The 23,933-nt window shown below is 35.0% G+C and overlaps 1 protein-coding gene and 1 non-coding gene across 6 annotated transcripts in view; both read right to left on the reverse strand.

The window, feature by feature from the left end:
• Mettl15 (methyltransferase 15, mitochondrial 12S rRNA N4-cytidine) overlaps positions 1-23,933 on the reverse strand; it is a 130,342-nt gene that overhangs the window by 6,764 nt on the left and 99,645 nt on the right. For all 5 annotated transcript variants that reach the window (XM_070032685.1, XM_070032683.1, XM_070032686.1 and 2 more), the window contains 2 exons: positions 21,600-21,791; positions 18,017-18,195 (listed from right to left, as the gene is read on the reverse strand). In XM_070032685.1, coding sequence (XP_069888786.1) covers positions 18,017-18,195; positions 21,600-21,791 — 371 coding nt within the window. The remainder of the gene's footprint in view (positions 1-18,016; positions 18,196-21,599; positions 21,792-23,933) is intronic.
• On the reverse strand, positions 1,386-1,492 carry LOC138834235 (U6 spliceosomal RNA). The gene has a single exon (XR_011374012.1). It is a non-coding gene; the product is annotated as a U6 spliceosomal RNA (small nuclear RNA).

Consider the following 23,933-nt stretch of genomic DNA (forward strand, 5'->3'; position numbering starts at 1 on the left):
GACACAAATAGAAAAGAAGAATGCAAATATGAAGGATTTAGTAAGAATCTTTGAGTTATAAAGCTGAAAGATACATAAATGTTCTGTACCTCTGGAAAAGGAAGAAAAGGTTATCTCATTAAATTCACTGGTCAGAGAGCAAAGGATAGAATTATATTGGATATATACAGACTAGCTAAGAGCATCAGGAAAAAAAAAGTCTAAAAAATACACATCAGATTCAATGCCACCCTCATGCAGGATTCTGATTTAGGCATAGAAGGAAAATCTTGATGAGACTGAAACATGGTCTCTGCTACTTTGGTGACGCTCGTTGTTTTGCAATTCTTCACCCCTTACTTATCTCCCATAGTCTTTTATCAGAAATAGAAACTAGTCTCTCTGCTTTTCCATTTCCTGAGTTTAATCACAGAGTCTGGTATAGCTAATTCATTTGATTAAGGAAGAGTAGGTAAGGCAGAAAATACGGTCTCAATCACAATTTGGATCATTTGATTTGGTGAAGAGATAAAATCGTTTTGTGTTTTATAGTTTCTCAATGGATTTAGTTAACAAAGGACTAATGTTTTAGTTCTCAGTGGGAAGAGGTATGTTTACCCCTACTAAAGCACTTATGATTCTCTACTGTAATTACCCTGATTACTTTATCCATTGCTCCCATTTGGCTCTGATCTTTGGGCAAATAACAACTATTTCCTGTTCACACTTACATTCCTAGCTCTTGACAGGAAAGCCTATTAATTCTTAACTCTGAGTGAACATCACAGTTACTTGTAGCATTTTTGACAAAAATAAAGATTTCCGTCCCCACTACAGACCTACTGAGATTGTTTCAGGGGTTGATTCATTACCAAGTAATCAACTACACTAAAAAATCTTTACAGAAGATTTGACATGAAGCCAAGATTAAAAAGGTATTATGGTAAACTCTCAACAAATGTTTATTGAATAAATGATTTCTAGGTAATAAATAGAAAAAAATGGGGGAAATTATTGAATAAAGGCCTAGAACTGTAAGCACAGTTTTATTTATGTCACTGGTGAATACAGAGACAACAGGATGTCAGATCAAAAACAAGCAACAAATGGAGCATTCTACTTTTAGTCACAGAAAACATTATCAATATTTTATTATCAATATTTTATTAAAACATCGACATATAGATTTTTTTCCTCTATACCAAATATGTTGGTAGTCTCCAAATTAAGATGTTAATGGCGAAACAAAACTGAAATTTGCTAGTAATTTCACTATCTCAGAACTGATTACAGGTATTTTATTATATCTACTACTAACAGGGCATGTCTTTAAGTGGTCATTTGCACATGCAATAGATTACCTGCAAGTAATTTTAACTACAGGAAATGCAAGCCTACAGGCCCTTATTAGATGACATAGCTTCACGAATTTGCATGTCATCCTTGCACAGGGGCCATGCTAATCTTCTCTGTATCATTCCAATTTTAGTATATGTGCTGCCGAAGCGAACACCCTTATTAGATGACATAGCATAAGTGTGTAAGTTGAACCTTATTTTACACATTTATTTTTCAGATTAAACTATAATGTAAAAAAAATATGATGTAAGATCAGGAATTTATATTTTGAAAATAAGATCTTTAGTGATTTAAATTCAAGTAATTTTTTTTTTTTTGGTCTGGTCGTGGCGCCTGAACTCTGGGCCTGGACGCTGTCCCTCAGCTCTTCAGCTCAAGGCTAGCAAGCTACCACTTGAGCCACAGCGCCACTTCCGGTTTCTTTTTCTTTTTTGCTTATGTGGTGATGAGGAATAGAATCTAGGGCCTCATGTATGCAAGGCAAGCGCTCTACCACTGAGCCACTTTCCCAGCTCTCAAGTAATTTTTGGTTAGTGCATACTATTGCTGGGATTTTACTTTACTTATTTTACTTATACCTAAAAAATATTAAACCACAAATTTTCAAGAGTTCAAAACAACAAGATGATTTACTTATTTATACTGTTAGTGGTAAGTATGTCAGTAAAGCTAACTATGAGAGAAATTAGAGGTAAATATATATTTAATAGCAAGAAAGTTTCAAGTTAATACACTTTTAAATATATACACTTAAAGGTAAATATACATCAAATTTGGTATGGAATCATGATGTCTAATTTCTGTACAATTTGTGAAAGTTAATGGGAATTTTTCTCTCACACAGTAATATTCAAAAACCTTGGACTTACCATAGCTATTCAAGAATTTTGGTAAAAGATCTCAGCCTCAGTAGAAGCTTGCCACCCTCATATTCCAGATCAAATTTCTTGGGAGTGATGTTTTAATTCTCTGACATTTCCTTTTTCTTTTATCTCATATCAGCGTTTTTTTCAACTCAGTTCTGTATGAAGAATTCCACCATTTCATACCAACACTACCATCATTACCCTGATATTAGCTGTCATCATCTTTTCCACAAGGCTACTGGAATCATCTTTTAAATTGAAAAATTGGATCAAGTCACTTTACTGTTAACTACCTCCAAAACGGTCCTACCATATAAAATAAAATGTAAAGTTCTGGCCAGGTGCCAGTGGCTCACACATGTAATCCTAGCTATTCAAGATGCTGAGAACTCAGGGTCATGGTTTGAAGCCAGCCCAGGAAGGAAAGTCAGTGAGTCTCTTATCTCCAATTAACAACCAGAAAACCAGAAGTGGCTTAGTAGCTCAAAGTGGTAGAGTGCTAGAGTTGAGCTTAAAAGCTCAGGGATAGACCCTAGGCTCTAAATTCAAACCCCTTGGCCCACAAAATAAGAAATTAAGTAAATAAAAAGTTCTTGTCAGGCATCAGTGGTTCATGCCTATAATATCAGCTATCCAGATTGTGGAGGTCTGAGTGTTGCCAGGGGAAAAAAGCTGCTTTCTCCATGGCAGTCTGCAGTTAGACTTCTCTTTCCCCCTTTGTTTTTCATGCAGGATTGCACGTGTCAACCCCAGAAGTGCAGCACCTGAGTTACCCAGGTGATGCACACAGGGGAGCAGTCACATCCTGGACCACCCAGTCAGGCCTCCTGTGGGCCTTGGGAGGTTCCCAGACTCTGAGGTCAGGTCTGGCCGCATCTGCATGACCATTCCTCCTCTGAGTCTTTTCCCTATATTAACCCCAATCCCGCCAGAAGTTGCCCCCTTCCCCCTTCCCTTCCTCTCTTCACAGGCCTCTTTCTTGTGAAGCTGGCAGTATGTTCTGCCCCCAATAAATTCTTTCCTGCCGGAAGAATGTAGCAGTTTCCTTTTGGCTAAAATTTACACTGAGGATTGCAGTTCAAAGGTATCCCAGGCAGAAAAGTCCATGAGACTCTTATCTCTAACCACCAAAGGGCTGGAAGTAAAGCTGTGACTCAAGTGGTAGAGTGCTCACATTGAGCAAAAAACCTCAGGGACGTGCTCCTCTCCCTCCCTCCCTCCACACACACACACAAGTAAAGTCCTTGCCTTGGGATATCATCTCCCATCTGTCTGACCACATCTCCCAACTTTGCTCTCTACACTCTACTGAACCATGGCAATTGTCCAGGCTAGCTCCTGGCTTTGTATTTGGAGGACTGTCTTTGCAAACAATGATGGCTTACTACTTTACTCAGGTCTTTCCTTAAACATCACAGAGAAAGTAGTCTCTGAGCTGGGTGCCGGTGACTCATGTCAGTAATCCTAGCTACTCAGGAGACTGAGATCTGAGGATCAAAGCAAGCTCATGCAAGAAAGTCTTATCTCTAATAAACTACTCAGAGAAAGCCTGAAGTAGTATTGTGCCTCAAGGGATAGGGCAATAGCCTTGAGCACAAAGAGGCTCAGGGATAGTGCATAAGCCCAGAGTTCAGGCCCCAGGACATGCGGGGGGGGGGGGGGGGGTAAAAAAAAAAAAGACCAAATGAACAGTCTCTGACTACACTTATGAAAAATAGCATTATGTCATTAGTTCCCTTACACTGTTTTCTTTTTCTTTATAATACTTTGTAAGGGACAAATATTCATTTCTTTACTACATTTTCTTCTACTAGAATACTTAGTAAAAAAACAAACTGTTATTGCTACAAATCTTCCATGATTATATTTAAACTTTTAAAAATTAAAAGACTGTTCAGGAGACAGGATCATGTCAATAATCCTAGCTACTCAGGAGACTGAGATCTGAGAATACAGTTCAAAACTAGTCTGAACAGGAAAGTCTAGAGACTTCTTATCTCCAACTAACTTTTTTTTAAAAGCCCAAAGTGGACATGTGGTTCAAACAGTAGAGCACTAACTTTGAGGGCAAAAACTCAGGGTCAAGCCCTAGGAGGAGCTACACACACTCTCTCTCTCTCTCTCTCTCTCTCTGTCTCTCTCTCTCTCTCTCTCTCTCTCTCTCATTCTCTCTCTCCAAACAGTGGGACAAGAGGATTGTAGTTTTGTGGTAGAGTATATGCCTGGTATGTACAAAGCCCTGGGTTGGATCTCCAGAACTTAAAAAAAAAAAAAAAAAAAACACCAGTAAAGAAACCTAGGCACTGGTGGCTCATGGCTGTCATCCTAGCTAGTCATGTGGCTGAGATATCAGGATAATGGTTCGAAGCAAGCCCAGGCAGGAAAGCCCACAAGACTCCTATCGCCAATTAACCACCAGAAAACTGGAAGTGGACTCATGGATCAAGTGGTAGAGTGCTTGCCTTGAGCTGAAGAGTTCATGGACAGAGCCCAGGCCCAGAGTTCAAGCTATATGACCAACAACAATAAAAAAAAAAAAACAACAACCCAAAAAACAGTAAGGCAAATAAAAAAGGTATAAACTGATGCTTTAAAGTTCTATTTAATGATATTGCCTTAAAAATAAAAACATACTAGTTGTGTATGGAGTGAATTATCAATAGTACTTTTCTTCTACAACAGGTAAACAAGAGGTAATTTCCTTTTCTTTTCATATAAATTAAAATGTATATAAATTTAGGTGTACACATATGTTTATAAGAATGGCATGCAAAATGATCTGCCACTTGCTTTTGGCTTACTTGCTTCACTTTAATTTCAGTTGTGCAGATTCATTAATGTTGTTGGCTCATTTAATAAGTATCTATAGTGTCAAACACAGTATCCATTAGCTGAGAATGCAATAAAAATAAGACAGAAATATCTTCTACTCTGATGGAGTTCACACTACTATCACAGAAGGAAAGGACATTTAGGAAGTTTACAATCACTATTTTTTTCCCTTTTAGTTTTTCATGGAGACTGAGGTTTGAACTCAGTCCTCACATTTGCTTGGCTTGCTTGTGAGGCTGGCATTTCACCCTTGAGTAACATCTCTTGCCTAGCTTTCTGTTGGCTATTTTTTTTAAATTGTCAAGGTGATGTACAGAGGGATTACAGTTACATAAGTAAGGTAATAAGTACATTTCTTATCAAACTTGTTACCCCTTCCCTCATTTTTCTCCTACTTTCCCTCCCTCCACTCCCACCCCCAAGTTGTACAGATCATTTCCAACATACTGTCTTGTGCATGTTGCTGTCGCATTGGTTCCCCCTTGTCCTTTGTCTCACCATTCTGTTGTTCCCCTTCCCTTCCCTAATTCAAATAACTGTATATACAATACGAGGGTACCAAAATGAAATACAGTGACAACAGGGGATACACCATAGGGGGAAGAACATACAATGGAACAAAAAAAAAATCACAATATACACTAAAAACAACAACAAAGAAAAACCTCTTGTGTCCATGTCTTAGAGTTCATTTTGCTTAGCATCATCTTATATGGTTATATGTAAATAGCTATTTGAGCTATTCTGCTCATCTGCTAAGATTATTCTAGATGTATACTGATTATTGCAATAAGGGAAACCTTGGGACTTATGTTTCTTTGGATCTGGCTACTTCATTTAATATGATTTTTTGGGGGGACGGGGTGTCTGGTCGTGGGTTCTGAACTCTGGGCCTGGGTGCTGTCCCTCAGCTCTTCAGCTCAAAGCTAGCGCTCTACCACTTGAGCCACAGCACCACTTCCGGCTTTTTCCTTTTTGCTTATGTGGTGCTGAGGAATCGAACCTAGGGCCTCATGCACGCAAGGCAAGCGCTCTACCACTGAGCCACCTTCCCAGCCCTTAATATGATTTTTTCCAAGTCTTTCCATTTCCTAACAAATGGAGTGGAGTCATTCTTTCTGATAGAAGAATAGAATTCCATTGTATATATACTGAGGGGCATCTGGGTTGGTTCCATATCTTAGCTATGGTGAATAATGCTGCAATAAACATAGTTGTGCTGGTAGCTTTAGAATGGACTTGTGATCATTTGGATAAATGCCCAAAAGTGGGATTGCTGGGTCATAGGGAGCTCTATGTGGACACTTTTGAGAACCTCCATACCACTTTCCAAAGTGGTTGAACAAGTTTATAATCCCACCAACATTGCAGTAGGGCTCCCTTTTGGCCACATCTCTCCAGCATCTGTTGTTACTAGATTTCTTGATTATAGCCATTCTAAATGGGGTGAAGTGGAATCTCAATGTTGTTTTGATTTGCATTTCTTTTATGGCCAGAGAAGTTGAACATTTCTTCATATGTCCATTGGCCATTCTTACTTTCTTTCCAGACAAGTCTCTCTTTAAGTCTTTAGCCTATGTATTAATGGGGTGGTTGTTTCCTTGAGGATTTGTTTTTGGGGGATTTAATTTCTTGAGTTCTAAGTGTATTTTAGATATGAAACCCTTGTCTGTTGCATGACTAGTAAAAAATCTTCTCCCAATCTGTGGGCTTTCTATTGATCTTGCCAGCTATGTCCTTTCCCATATAGAAGCCCTGCACTTTAATGCAATTCTATTTGTCCAACCTTTTTTTGGCTTGTTGTGTTTCTGGGTCTTTATTAAGAAAATTTTGACTGAGAGTTTTGTTGGCTATTTGGAGATAAGAGTCTCATGGACTTTTCTGTCCAGGCTGGGTTTGAGCTGAAATCTTCTGTATCTACAGTAGTTAGGTTTATAGGTGTGAGCTACTGGCACACACTTGGATATTTTCTAATTTTGCCATCATAAAAACGTGTTATAATATATGAGTTGCATAGTTTAAATATCAAGAAAGGAGAGAAAAGTTCTATAAAATAACAGCTACAATATGAGTAAAATATTTGCCACTTCATGTGAACCTGAATGTCTGCAGAATTGGAATTGTTTGGGTTAAAGGGTATTTCTGCCCATTTACTGTTGGAACAGCATTTTAAAATTTTCCTTCTAAATAGATGTATCTATTTACTTCTGTCAATAAGCTATGAGAAAGTCTATTTTCCCACATACTGGAAACTATCATTCTTTGAGCCAGTAGTATGTAAATGATAATTTAGTTATTTTAATTTGCATTACTTTGGCAATAAGGTTTGGCCATATTTTGAAATCTGACAGCCATTTGATTCCAACTATAGATTAATTGAACAAACCCTTTGTGTCCTTTATGTGTTATTGCTTTTTTCTTTATTGATTTGTAAGAACTATTCATAAAATAAGCATATTAACCCTTTGTCTCTTTGATTAATAGAAAAGATGTTAGTGCATGGTTTGGTGATTTTCTGAAGCCCCAATTCTATATCTGGTGATTTATATACCAATCTCACTTTCTAAGAAAAAACAAGTATGGAATCTTTACTCTCAGCCTGAATAGGCTTTTACTGAGAGATGTTTGAATGGAAGCCAAATCACTCTGCATCAAGTTGCAAGAGTTTAGTTTTCTCTCTGTATTTCCCTAGGGAAGATGTGCATTATCAAGCCTAAAGACTGGGCATCTGGTGAAGGCGGCAACTGCCTTGGTCTCTTACCCTGGGAACCGTAATAGATATCTTTGGCTTTTGTCCTTTTTGCTCTACTGAAAATAACTCATTGTTAGCTCAGACTATTAGACTACGCATTTGCTCTCTTTTTCATCTACTTTTGTGATATGGGCTAAAAAAGGAACAGTTGTAACTGCTGCTTTTGGCAGGTACAGATTACATGTATTTGATTAGAAATGTAGTACATATGGGATTTTCCTGACTCACTTGTTTAGAAGCAAGCCCTTTATAATTGCTTTCACCTTCAAAATGAGTACCAAAGAGTATCCAGCTAAGGAAGACAGTAGGAGTTGGGTGGGGTGACAAACAAATAAAAACTAGAAAAAAGGGTCAAGATGGCTAAAGTCTTGGGGAAAGTAAGCCTGGCTCCTTTCAAATTCTTTAAAGCTTCTGAAAACTTCTCGATGATTGTTGACAGAGAAAACTGATTTTCCCCCATACTTTTGTTGCTACACATTTCTTATCAATGCACAATTGTAGCAGTGAAAAGGTAGTGCACCCTGCTCTCATGTGTGTATCCCCACTTACTGTTTTCCCTCACAATGTCTTTTCTCTTATAGTTCACATCTACTCAGCCTTCATAGGTGCCATCTTTCCTAGCAAGCCCTTGCAATGGCCTTTTTCATACATATTTTAACAAATTCTAACTACTCTGCACTACTTATCTATCAGTTTGCACTAGGTTGTAAAAAGCCCAGAGTCCTTTTCTTATTTCCTTCTGTTTCCTCAGTCACAGGTGTAGAGTCTTGTGCATAGTAGGTCTCAAATGGGAAAATCCAAAGAATGAAAAGCATTCTTTCAATCCTAGATAAATGTAAAGATATATTGTAAATGATACTCTTAAGGTAGAAACCCATGAACTCCCTCAAACATTTGTAAGACTGTTGTACATGCGCAATATTATGTGGAGATGTTCGATGGTTTCCATCAAATTCTCAAATAAACGAGGTACTAACAAAATAGGTGAACCGCTGTGAAAATAAACTATGAGTTAGCTAAATTACCATCCTGCAACTCACTACTTGTAATTATACTATTCAAGAGAACTTCTGCATTCCATTAGTTTTGCTTTTGTTGCATTAATTTTAACCCCATGACATCTGACCACTTAATATCATCACCACAATGTCAGAGAACTTCCTTCATGTGTGATTGAAGAAGCTGAAAAAAAGCTGTATCAGTGAACAAAGTTTCCCTCTGATTCACAAAGAATTTTACATTAAGAGAAAAATCTTAGTAACAATCTATACTGAATACAGTAAGAGAACACAATTTGTTTGGGAAAGAAGTTAGATTTCATTCATAAAATAGAATCTTACTTCTCACTAGACAAATAGCTTCAGGACCCCGAGAAAAATTAGCATTTTCAGTTCTAGGATACCCTTATGCTACTTACACTTTAAAAAAAATTAATCCATTCATGTGTTCAACTGTATTGAGACTTTAAAACTTGTGAATGAAATGAACTCATGCTGTGTCTATCAACATGATGCACTGCAACTCCCCCTGAGTCATAGGGCTTAAAAATTAATTAAGCTCTTGCACCTGTTTGCCAGTATTCATCTGTTGAATTTCTCTTGCAGTTAGTAAGTTTCTGTGATACAACCTATGTCCTTTTGCCTGCGATCCTTTAAAATAGTGTTACATTCTCACCCATATAAAATTCAGGTATTATTACAAATTTGAAACTGTTAATTAAAATCTGTGAACTTGAATGATTGGCTTTACTAAGTGAGGTTCTTTTTAAACTTGTTCAGCATCTCATGTAATCCTCAGCTCCTACCAGGTTAAATCTGATAATAATATGGTCCCACTACAGGTGGCTGAGGTTTACAAATCCTCATACAATAGCTTTTAAAAAATCAAATAGGCTTGAAAAGAAGTAAAATGGTGAAGTAAGAAACTTGAATTAAAATGAAAGATTGGATTTTTTATACATTATTCTTCAATAAAACTACATATACTCTACTTGTCTTAATTTGCTGAGGATAGCTGGGATAACTCAAACTGAATCATGTATTTAGATGGCTAATATTAGTTTAACTACCAAATCTTTAAGGCATGATTAAAACTTATTTGCAAGGTGGTGTGAAAAGAAAACCAGAAGTCCAAACAGGAAGTATGAACATATTTAAAACTCATAATATAATATTTTATTTGTAATGTTGAGAAATAGTCTATTTCATGCAATATATTTGCAGAGTTGGGCCACTTTTACTTCCTAAAGTTTGGTGAAAAGAATATGAAAATGTATTTAAATGTATTTAACAATGCTCGTCTTCCTTTATGAGGTCAAAATTAATCTTTGAATTCCAAGATAGTTACTTATTTTCTTTAGCATAGTTACCTACAATAAAATACTCCATTGTAGTATAAGAGGATTTTTTAAAAAACCTCTTACACAGAACTAAACCTTTTGGAAGGTAGAAGTTGGATAATATCATTTTTATTGAAACAGGTTCGTTTATAGGCTAACTGGTTAGCTGACTGAAGATTGCATGATAAAATTCTCTAATATATATATATATATTAAATTGAGTTATACATTATAAATATCTTCCCAAATCCAAATACAATACTGAACTTCCCCCTCCTCCCATCATTTACATTTCTACCCGCTCTTTCTCACTAAATTTCTAAAGAAATAGTGCTTTGGACAGTAAATACCAGGCAGTGCTTTGTCCAGTAAAGGCTTTTGATTTCGAAAAGTCTATGTATCCCTTTTGTAAAGCGTTGTTTCAGGAGATAAAAGACATAGCCGCTATTAGTATCCCATAGTGAATTGGGGCAGAGGAAGCCCTGACCCCAACATCCCTTAAATATGCCCACCTTATTTATTATATGAATTTTAATAACAGCTACCACCAAACAATGCATAAAATACCTGCACAGTGCATAAAAATTAAGCAATATGATAAAATATTTAGTGGAAAATTTCAATATTAACCAACTCACAAATGTGTGTCCCCATCATTTTGGAAAGATACTTACTACTGCATATTGCTGAACTTCTTGATTTTTTTTTTTTGGGTAAACAAGACATGCTATTATACATATCATGGAGACAAGACTGGATCATGAAAATCTCAAAACCAAGATGGAAGTGCAACGTCCAAGAAACTGCTTGGTCTAGATTTTTAAATGGAGAGGCCACATGAGTATCTATCACTAATTTTGAAGGCTTTGAAATAAGTTATAAGAACTAGTTCTTTTTTTAACCAATACAGAGGATAAAATGGGCCTGTTTGTTTGGAAGTATTAAAAATTAGTAACAGTGTGAAAGCTGCTAATATACTGCATTTGTAATACAAGGAGAGCACTGTTAATTTTTACTTGCAGAAGTATATGAAAGTTAAAATATTGAGAAATGAAGTAATGAGGTGAATAAATGCATTTTCATTTCTTTTGCTCCCTAGAAGCCATTTAAAATTCAACTAGAATAAGGAAAATCTACAGAATAAGGTTATAGTGAATTACTGGTCTAAGAATCTGACTAAGCTCATGGTTTCATTTATTATATAGGTGCTAAGATAATGCAAAATTTGAGTAATTTGGAACTATATTATGTCCTAGGATTAGTTCTTGAATTGTCTTATGCTCTTCATACTAATCTGAAACCCTATTGAGTTGATCATTTATTTGTTCATCAATACTTTTATTTCTGCAATTAAATAGCTTCTACTAGGTTCTTGGTAACAGGAACTTAAAAATACATAAATAAGTACTATTTTTTGTCTTAAAACCCTTAATTGAAATGTCTCCTTGCTTATTGTATCTATTCAATCCCTGTACCTATTAACAGTCGTATTACATTGAAATCCACTGCTTCATCTCTTTGTTCATGACAGGATATAGTCTGAATGGTTTACCTAACTTTTTTCTTTACAAGTATATAATATCCTTGAAGACTGATCTGTAGCATTCTGTCATAAGGGATATAGTTCTTTATAGTCTTCAGGAATTAGAACACAGTTCTTTCATTATAAGAGACCTGGTGGTATAACATAATTAAATGAATAGGGTCTAAGCATTGTGTCAGTGGTTTATGATTATAATCCTAGCTAGTTGGGAGGTGTTCAAGAGGACCAAGGTTTGAAGACAGCCTAGGTAAAGAGTTCATGAGACCTCATCTCAACAGAAAATGCTAAGTACAGTAATATTTGCTAGTTTTTCCAGATATGGGAGGGTGGGAAGAAAACAAATAGAGGATCATGCTCCAAGTTGACCAAGCAAAAAAGTGAGTTTTTTATCTAAAAAATAACAAGAGGAAAAAAAAGATGACTCAACTGGGCAAATACCAATCTAATTATGTAAGCAAGCATGGAACCTTAAGCTCAAATTCCAGAATTGCTTCCTCACCTAACGAAAACCTAGGGTCCAGAAGGAGATTTTACCTTCCAATCCCAGAATTAGTTGAACTAAAGGCAATGTTCTTAATCTCTTTATGCTTTGGTTTCCTCATCTATAATACAGGGATAAGAATAATGCACTTGTCTCATGAGTTTTTCTGAAGATTAATGAGTTTAATTTGTAAAAATAATTTCAGATGGTACCTAGTATTTACTAGGTTACCATTACTAATCTTTATCATTAAATTTGGGTTGTACCTTGGTCAGTTGGACATTGCCTTCACTCAGTACTACAAATGAGATTAGCTAAGTTTTTTTAATGCAAAAAAGATGTTTTGTTTTCTTTCTCTATTTTATTCCTTGACACTTCATTCTATTCTAAGTGATGCTTTTTTCCTAGGACATCTCTTAACAAGTTTACTCATAAAATGACATTTGATAATTTAGTTGGAAAGAAGCTACCATCTCAGTAATGCAGATAGTGTATAAAAGTTTAAATTCAAGGAATTTAATATGATAGAAGAATAAGTGCATTATCAAAGGTAGGGGCAAACAGCTATTGCAAACCATCCAAATTCTACTGGTAGGTTTGATCACATGTTTTCTATCTGGGTGATAACTAAAGACATTAACACCTTCATTTTTATTTTGGAATCACAGCAATATGGTATAAAGAGTATTTTTAGGGGAAAGACAAAGTAATAGTGTATAGGTTATTAAATAGAATGATGGTAAAAATAGATAAAATTCATCACAAAAATTTATTGTCCTACTAAAATTTGTTAGCAGCTAATAAATCTATCTACCTATCTATACATCTATCAATCCATATCTATCTGTCTGTATGTCTGTCTACCTACTCACCATCCTACCTACCTACTTACCTACTCACCTGTTTAAAAAGCCTCTCTGTCTTAATAAAACTTTGCATGAAAAAGAGGATAATTTTAGGTATAAATTGAGGCATATCATTATTTTAGTTTTGTGCAAGCTAATGAACTCTGAACTAATATGGTAACTTCATAACTTAGATTATCAAGTGACATTTCCCAACCAAACTTCTGTTCAATATTACATATTGAATGTCCCAGTGAATAAAAAGGTTACTTTTCATCCCCATCCTAAATGTCACATAACTTATGGGAAGAACAGCTCAGAATGAAATGATAAACCTATCAAACTGCTTGGCAAAGGACAGAGAAGACCACACACAGGGTTCTGTGAAGAGCACTTGTTTTCTCTCTGAATTATCCTATTTAGGTGAGAAAACTGTAGACAAGTGTACTTACATTTTAATTTTGCAAAGAACATCTCTACAAACTATCTCATTATGGTCACAGAAAGAATTAGTTCTATTTTCTAGAGTAGGATCATAGAAGATAAGTGACTGACTCAAATTCATAGAGCATATACATAGCAGACCTAGAAAAAGAATGATTGTTTTTAATTCTATGTTTGGAGGTCTCTTTCCTGCTCCTCAAGCTGCTTTAATTCATACTGAGAGTGTTGATGTTTGGTTTGCTACCCTCTTCAGAGTGAAGGACAGAGTACAATTGATTCCCATTTACACTTTTTTCTCCTGAATTTTCATTTCACTTCACTGGAAATGTAAACATCATTTTATTGATTTATTTGTTCAACAAGCATTCATTAAGCTCTGGCCACGTAACCACTTCATGAGTCAGAATAAAGGTTACATAAGTTTCAGTCACGGAATAAATCTGTACATTTAATCAACATGAATCACAAATATATAAGAAATTTTCCTCCCTTGCACTTTCCATTTAGGTAATATTATGTATCTATTTTACTCTAGATCAATTATGTATATGAAAATTTAATTTAAATCTTAAAATGTTAGGAATACTTTTTTGATTTAGGCAGAAATAATTAGTATAGTCATAATTTTTTAAAAAGAATGAACAATAACATTATCTAACTATTATTTCAAGGCCAAGAAGATGAGGTCTATAAACATTCAATATATGAAGAAAGCTGTAGAGCTAGGACTTGAACTAAGTTCTTTTCATTGAGTTAGACAAGCATTTCATTGGTGATTATCTTTGCTGTACTCAGAGAATGAAAAGAGAATTAGAATATAGAAAAATAATGATTTAATATACGTGAAGCCAGATTTTTGAGAAAATAGGCATTTTTAATTCATAGGATGTCTGCAATCTCCCTCATTTTCAACTCTGTACAAATCAAATGTACATCAATTCTACAAGATCCAGGCCATACCCATTTTTCTCCCAAACCAAGTATATAAATTTTCTTTTTTCTAAATAGTTTGAAGATTTTGGACTGTATTGATTGTCAATATTAGGATTTTATCAGAGCATTATTTTTCCTCTTAGCATTATTTTTTTTTTTTTTTTTTTTTTTTATTTTTGGGTCCAGTCGTGGGGCCTGAACTCTGGGCCTGGGTGCTGTCCCTCAGCTCTTCAGCTCAAGGCTAGCGCTCTACCACTTGAGCCACAGCGCCACTTCTGGCTTTTTCTCTTTTTGCTTATGTGGTGCTAAGGAATCGAACCCAGGGCCTCAGGCATGCAAGGCAAGTGCTCTACCACTGAGCCACCTTCCCAGCCCCCTCTTAGCATTCTTAATTAAGAAGACAGGAATATATATATATATATATATATATATATACATATATATATATACATACACACACACACACATATATATATATATATGTGTATGTACTAAAACATTGGGAAGCAATGTGGGTTTTCTAATTTACCAGTGTATACCAGTGTTAATGTTGTTAGACTATATTCTTGTTAGGTAGAAACTCTACCACTTGAGCTATGCCACACAGCTTATAATACCATATATATTATATATATATATATATATATATATATATATATAGAGGGGTAATATCATAGATAACACTTTCTATCATTAAATACTTATATTAAAACTCCTGGCTATTTTTTAAAAATAGTATCTATATCATCTATAGTATGAATAGTGAAGCGCTGCAGACTGTTTTGGGACTTGAAAACTGCTCTGTATGTCAACCCTGCAAGAAGAATAAACAAAAAAAATAAATTTCTGTTTTGATAATTCATAAAGTAATTCATGATAGTTGAAAGTGCTATGCTCCATTCACCAATGAGCCCTAAAAATCTGTCTTTCAGCGCTCCTGCTAAAATTCTCTTGTGCTTAGTAGGCTTTGGTTTTTACACATTATGCATAATTAGCTAAGTTATTACAGAATTTTACTGAGTACATTGTAATTTCAAGTATGGTGGCTAGTTTTACTTGTCTTACTGGATTATTAGCTTTTGAAAAGTGAAGTAATTCATGTTTCCATCAAAATACGGGTTTTGTTATATGCTGAATATTTCCCAATCGGCTTAATAGTCTTGAATATATTAATGAGTTTACTGGACTCCTAAAGAGTTTGAATACAGTACCTAAATATTAAGCTTGTCAAATTGCCATCTCTCCCCAAATATTTTCATAATTATTTTCTTCTTTTTTTTTTTTTTTTCGGTTGCGGGGCTTGAATTCTGGGCTTGGGCACTGTCCCTGTGCTCTTCAGCTCAAGGCAAGTGCTCTAATGCTTGAGCGACAGCACCACTTCTGGTTTTCTAGTGGTTTATTGGAGATAAGAGTGTCACGGATTTTGCTGCCCAGACTGACTTTGAACTGTGATCCTCAGATTTCAACCTCCTAAGTAGCTAGGATTACAGGAATGAGCCACTGGCACCTGGGCAGCTATTTTATTCTTAATAAAGGTCATTGATTTTGATAAGCAATCAAAAGATTATAAAATTTATTTATTTTTTTATTTTTATTTATGGTAGTACTAATGTTTGCACTCAGGGCTTTGTATTTTCTAGCCAGGTGTTCTACTATTTGATCCATACCTCAAGTATATGTTTTATACAAACTATCGGGATTATGCCACAGGCCAGTCATAAAACTGTCATCCTCTTATGGAAAGCTGAGATTGCTAGTTGTATGGCCATACCTGGCCTTATTAAATTTATTAAATTTAGAAGTACCACAACATTTATGTATTACTTTAATAATTTGGATTAAATTGGGATTTCTTTTCAATAAAACTGTATCATCATTAAGAAAATTGTACTTTATAGACACATACTGAGACAGATAATGGTATTTAATATACTGGGGTTTTACTTACCCATACATGAAGAGCCTCACATTTACTCTGTCATTTTTCTACAGCTCTAATGTGTTTTTCTCATCAACAATCATCCTAAAAATACCTTAATTATTCCTATGGGACATCATCATTGAATTTCTACCTAATGAAACACAGTTGTTTCCCCAACCTCAGAGATTAGGATCAAGAATCAGAAATGTTAACTTCTTAAAGGCAGACTCCCCATTTTAGTTTCTTAAAGGCAGATTCTCCATTTTCCCCATGCTTTCCTAGATTTGGGATTAGTACTAATATCTCATTAGTAAGGCTATAATCTTAAGCAAAGTATTGATTTCTTCAGACTTGTTTTCAAATGGGATTTTCAGCTAGAAAAATCTCTAGAGTGCTTAGTAAGTCCGAATCCTCATTTTTAGTACTAGAAAAGTATATATTTTCTTAAGCTAATTTCTTACTGCTTTTATTTCTAATGTTAAACAGAACCCAACATGCATAGTAACTTAAGGAATGACCAAAGACTATGGTGAAGTAGTTACTGTATATGGAGAAGAAAAAAAGTTCATAAGGTAGCAATGAATTTCACATCAGAATTCTAGTTTAAACTCTTTTAGGGGTAAAATACCATGAAATATTTTACAATCACATTGCCAACAAGAATTCTGATCTAACTTGCCTGAAGAAGTCTCAACAGTGATTTTAAAGTGCCTTGAATAATATAGTTCAGAATATTAGACACTTAGTCATCTCCTTATATTTTATTCCTAAGGGGAATATGGTATTATTTAATTATGCCACAAAACAATTGCTATATATACCTTAATGGTATTCATTAGGATAGATATAACTACTGTCAGGTACTTTTGAAATGCTCCATAAATATTCCTCATTTTTACTTCTTCTTTAAACAACTAAGTAACTTAACAGGAACCACTGTAAAGAAACACATTTTTGGTAAATAAAAATGATACATGATTTCAATTGCTCTAGTAAGATACTTTACCAGTGGAATACTGTAGGAGTTGTATTTTTACCTTGGAAAACTTTCATCATGAAACACAGCTGTGAAACAACTTTGGCTTCAAACAAAAAGGCTATATAATAAAGTACCTCCTAGCTACAGTTAGGTTCAAGAGGTTTATGGTGGGGCACAGCAGAAAAGACAAAATGTTTCAATAAGCCCTATAGGCTGATTTTGTTAGCATTCACAAAGTGGAGTAACCTATACATCACATATCCTTTGTTAGGTGCTTGTTTAGAATAGATGTATGAGTCACTGGATTTTATTTTAGCAGTTGGGCAATGAAATTCTCCTTTTTTCCCAAAATATTGAAATGCAGAAATGTGAAACTAAAAGTGGTAATGTCAAATATTATACAAGATGCATACCAACCACTGTGATAGATCAAGAAATTCTTTTGCTCACCATTCCATGTTTCATTTTATTAGACACAAATGACTAAATACCTCATGTAAAAACTCTGCTATTATACTAATCAACAAACTTCAGTATACAGTTTTTTTTTTTTAGTTGAATGTGGGGAAGAGATATTGGAGGAGCAAATCCTGAAAACTCAAAGAATTTGACGTTAGAAGACAGGAACACTATCCTGTATGATTTCAGATACAAATGATTCCTTCTGGTAGTAAAGAAAAAAAGAAACACCTTTCTCTCTGTCCTTTTCTTCCTCTCAGACACTGTCATAATTAGTGAGAGTACCTGCAACAATGCTGGCAAGCTGCTGAGTTCTGGTGATAGGGTATATGCTTCGTGCGTGGATGATTGCTGCAGCAATTTTTCTGGCATGCTTCTCCTCCCCGTATGTTCTTAGGATGGATGCAAGGGCCTGCTGATCTAAAGCATTCACAACATCAGCAGCAGTAGGCATGTCCGGATACCTATGCACACAAAGAGGCAATTAGGTCACTGAGGTCAGTTTTTATTGGTTGGAGTTGAAACTTCCGAGTACAGAGACATCAAGTCAGGCATGTACAACACATAGTCTAGAAGAACATGTGGGGTTTTAAAGAGACCAAAGTTTTACACAATGAAAAAGATTTCCCATTTTCTATAGTCATCATTAACGGCAAGAAGGCACTCTAACTCTCATCAAAGTCATAGCAGCAGGAAGGTAAAATATTTTACTAACCTTTAACTTTCACTCACAGAATTTATTGCTTCCATAGATTTCTATCAAACTAAAATAATGGGGAAACTATTTTAGTGGGAATCATTATAATGGACTTAAGTTTGTTAAATTTAAATTACTACTTCAATATTTTTTATTTTATTATTTATTTTTGCCTAAGAGAGAGATATAAGGCCTACTGCTGATATTTGAACAAACCTACAACTCAAGAACTTAACTAAATGTGAGGCATATTAAATTGATTGTTGGAACTGGGCATCTGTGATTCATACCTGTAATCCTAACTACTCAGGAGACCACAAACCCTCTTAAAAATACAAAACTGCTACCATGTTAGTACTTTCAAGGAAAAACAAACAAACCAAAACTTGGCTTTGGCATGTCCCTCATTTTATTATGTCCTTAATCTCTGTCTGTATATCTTAGAGGGGGAAGGACAAATTCTGCTTTCCACATACAATGATTTCTTTTTTTGGGGTAGAGGGAGTAGAAGAAAGGAATCAAGGCACCATGTCACTCCCCGACCACTGCTTCGTAAGTTAGCCCTTGTATCTACCTCAATGAGTTTGGCGTCTTTGTCTGCCAAGGTACAGATGTGGTCTTTCGGGTTAGACAGATTGACTAGAATCCTGGCCTGTTACTCACATTGGGAAACCTTTTAAACATACTTGAACTATGAGATTAAAGTAACAATATTTATGCCCCATAGTTATTGGGACAAGTAGGGGTTCATGGAACTTTAAACATGGACAGTATAATGACTGGCACATAGATGATATTCAGAGAATGTTAACGTCCTTTAGATATTCCCTATTCAAAAATTCAAGGTGCTATTTTTTTGCATAAGTGACAAAATTCATAATGGGCCTTACCTATCTGTAAATGAACATGTCAAAACCAATGAGTATTGGAACAGACCTTGTTAATTATGGTAGTCTCCATGAGAATCATATAGTCTAACTCTAAAAAATTTTTAAAAAATAATATTGGTGTGCTTAGAAGTTTTTCAAGAAAAAAGTAAAAAAATGCACTGGACAACAAGAGTAATTTTTTTATTCTTATATTAACACTAAATAATAGTATAGAAGTTTCTAGAATGCTCCAAGGCAGCTGGACATTACTCTGAGGGCTGGCTACCAGGATGTTTTGGAATGGCTTTCATATGGAGAAGAAGCTAAGATTCTGGATGTGCCTCTTACTTAACCGGGCAGTACTGCCATTCCTATAGATTTTAGTGACTGACAGTGGCTACATACAAGAGCAAAACAATTAAGATATTTGTCAACTTATTACATCTTATGAACTGCCAGCAAAAACTTTCAAGTCCTTAGAGCTTTGAATTTCTTTTTGCTATACTAGAATGTTTATAATCGAAAGCTATTGTTGAAATTGGATTCAGCACCGAATAAGTTACTTTTTAAGATTTCAGTGTTAAATAGCTCCTGTGTCCATCTTCATTATGGGATACATCACTCTCCAAGATCAGACATTAAATTTTTGTTCTGGACCAACGCTATTACCTCATTTGAACTGCAGTACACATATTTGCATCTCTGACTTTCCTGTTTCTAAGAACTCAAGTGAATTAATTTTCCATTTCAAAATGCCATAGATAGGTTTACAGTCTATGCTATCTACTCAGAATTCATTCAGCTTTTTAAGAGAAATTGTTCAATTCTTAGTCCATCTACTAGGTATCTACTTAAGAGTTTAATTCTCCAGAGCAATTTATTTTCAAGGTCTTGAACGAGAACATCAGTGATTCTGAAACAGACAAAAATATGCTGGTGTTTATATTACAAATATGGGTCTTTACTACTGTTTATTAGATACTTTATTCACTGTGTTTCTGAAGGCATGTTCTTTAGCAAGGAACACAACAGAAATTTGTTTGACATTTTTATTGTTTCTGAACAACCACCTCGAGCTCTAAACAAGAGAATGTTTGACCTTTACTGGTAGTCATTGGTTTTTAGTGAATTTTTTATTATTTTCTTTTATGATGACATTCTTCATTCTATGAATGTTAACAATGCACAAAGCAGAAGAAATAAGACTCAGAAACATCGGTATTCTAAAAATATACAGCTCACAACCAAAGTTAAGAAATAATGTCAGAACATGGGTAAAGGGCTATATATGAATAATAACATAAGACAAAGTGGATTGTGGTAGATCAAAATATGAATCAGAAAAAACAGAGTTATGTTTTGTTGATATAGGTTCAGGTCCAAAGTTGGTACTAAAAAAATGTGTTAAACCAAGTTTTAAATATTAATTTAGGTAAAAACTAATTTTTGCACATGCTCACAGGTTATGAACAGTGTTATTATTTCTGCAGTGTTGTGGAAATGAAGACCAGGTATGAAAGGTATCACACATAGGGCTATGTTTAACGTACTATCATAAGTTGCAATTTCTCTGGAGAAAGTTCAAAGTGCCAGTAAAAAAAGACATGACAACTGGACACTAGTAACTTATACCTGTTAAACTAGCCACCAGAAGCCTGAGATATAAGGATGATGGTTCAAAGCCAACCAAGTCCATCTGATTAACCACCAAAAAGCTAGATGTGGAACTCAAGAGGTAGATTGCTGTCCTTGAACAAAAATTCTCAGGGACAATACCCACGTCCTGAGTTAAAGTCCCAGTACTAATAAACAAAAAAGGAGAGATGGGAAAAAACATACAACTGGTGACCTCTGGATAACTGCTTTTTTGTAATATTATAATCGAATATGCATTAAATATAGTTCATAAGAGATAGAGTGAGGCATGTATAAGGGTAAAACCATTGTTTCAGTATGACATTTATTCATATCGTTAGTATGACAAGTTCATATCATTGAAAAAAATAATCAACTGCAAAATTTCTCCATACTATTGTATATAAAAATGGCAATTAATTTCTTTGAGAATTGCAAAGCCAAGGAAATGTTAAAGGTTTATAATGAGTAACAAACGAAATTGATTTATTATGTACTGGTATTGCTAGATGTGGATGTATAATGGTAATTCTTTAGTCTTAAAAGGAAATTAAATTCAGACCATCTTGGGGGGTAATTGATTTGTGTGGGTGCGTGTCTGTGTGTCTGTGTGTGTGTGTGTGTCTGTCTGTCTGTGTGTAAGGAGAAATGCTTTATCAATACTCACCTGCCACCATCCATCCTCATGTCCAAAGGGCCATCCTTCCGAAGGGAAAAACCTCTTTCAGGAGCATCAAGTTGCATGGAGGAACATCCAAGATCCAAAAGAACTCCATCGAAAGTCTCTGGCTGAACTCCAGCTTTCATTAGTAAGCCTTCTGCCTGACTAAACTGGCCTAACATAGCTCGGATCTGTTTACTGTGAATAAAGACAAGGGATAAACACTTTTGTTATATTAAAGTCTTGAAATGAATAATCAATTGGAAGAGAGTACATCTTATTATTAGATGATGATTACTATTAGCTTAGATTGTTAGGAAATTTACTCAATATAAATTTACTGAGTGCCAATTACATGCTGAGCATTGCATGAAGATAGGGATACGAAACTATACATCTTTTGTTTGAAACATTAGAGCTGATTTAATGTAATTTTATTTTTAGCAATAAACACAATTTACTATATAATATTGAGAATGTTTAGACAGATTTATAAAACATAAAAATTCCTTCTTCAGATCAGGTTTTTCATTAAAAATTCTTAAATCTAGGGATAAGAAAAAGGACATGGTATTATATTAAAAGTAGGCCTTCACTAATTAAATTATTTAATATAAGTAATAAAACAGAAGATGTATAAAGAAAAACTGGACCATACAATGGAATACTACTCATCCATAAAAAATGAAATCCTGTGATTTGTGACAGCATAAATGGAAATGGGGACCATTATGCTAAGTAAGATAGGCCAGGCACAAAAGAAGGTAACTATAGAATGATCTCACTCATGTAGAATTATAAATAGTTGACCTCAGAAAAGTAGGGAGTACAATTAGGGTAACCAGTAGGAAGAATGGACAATGATCTATCTAAATCACAGTCAGAAACAAGAAATTCTGGTCTGCTCTAATATAGTAGGACAAGTGTAACAACAATACAGAGTGCATTTCAGAAGGTCAGAGAGAATAGGGATCTGACTGGTTCACCATAAAGATTTGATAAATGTTTGAAGAGATAGATATACTTAGCCTGACTTACATATTACAAAATGTTACATGTATTAAAACACTGTGTCACCCTATGAATATGTACCTTTTAATAGACTAGTTAAAAATAAATTTGTGCCAAACAGAAATCACAGGAAAAGACATGCCAAACATGCCTCTCCAACCAGTTTCTCTTTCTCCATGTTTCTCTGATAGGGGTGCTACATTTGGAGAAGGACCTCTTAAAGAAACAAGATTTTAGTTCTCAGCAGTTAATTGGGAAGTAATTGCTTCAGCAGGATCAACAGACAGGCAAAGTGTTAGGATCATCTTGTCATTTCTTGGATTAGCCCCAAACAAAATGAGGTGCTTGGCTTCAAGGATCTTTAGAAACCTTAACGCAATTCTCATTCATTGCAGAAGAGGAAGGAGAAAAGTAAATTCAGGCAATACTCTCAAGACTGATTCCATCCTTTGAGGGTGAATGGAATGTTTCAACAGTGTTAGACAAACCCCATTTATGATATTTATTTATGTATTACTGTTCATGGGATACATCAAAGCTCATTGATAATTTTTTCCTCAGATTCTGATGGATAAAGTAATTTTCAGATCCACTCAACAAATATTTACTGAATGTCCACTTTATGTCTGTTATTATTTCTTTGGAGGATATATGAAGGATATATGAAGATTAATAAAACATGACTTTTTAAGTGTTGAGTGGAGAGGAGAAAGATGTAAAAGTACATAGTTTATTGAATCATCTAATGGGAACTAGTAATAAAGAGGTGAACAAATTGCCCTGTCAGTGTTTGGAAAACAAATGCTCACAATAGCACTGGAAATCCAGAAATAACAAAATCTTGGGATTAGAAGGTAACTCAGATATCACTCATGCCAGTAACTGATATATTAATCTTTTCCTACTCCAGTATTAGTTTGCAGTGCTAGGTAAAGGGAGGAGAAACATTTTAACCATCTCCTTTTTGCCCCTGGGTGAGGAACAGATTTTCATTCTAAGCATATAGAGTGGGCAAAACCTACAATATCAAACATCAAACAGAAGAGACTGAGTTTATTAACCACGTATCCTCACAACCTGCCATTCTATGTTACATGGGAAACAGAACAGATAACCAGGGCTTTGGAAGCAGGCTTTGTAGGATCTCCTGATTGGGGCTGTGATTGGCTTGTCTGAATAAATTCCACAGACTCCACTGATTGTATTAATTATTCAGGAAATTTTTAGGTATCACAACTTAAAACATTAGCAGTAGTCTTGAATGCTTGATGATGTTGAATAGTGGTATTTAGAATACAGTTTGAATCCAATTCCTACTAAAGATATTCG

Source organism: Dipodomys merriami, unplaced genomic scaffold (assembly GCF_024711535.1).
Source record: "Dipodomys merriami isolate MVZ:Mamm:240054 unplaced genomic scaffold, mDipMer1.0.p SCAF_21, whole genome shotgun sequence".
Taxonomy (NCBI): Eukaryota; Metazoa; Chordata; class Mammalia; order Rodentia; family Heteromyidae; genus Dipodomys; species Dipodomys merriami.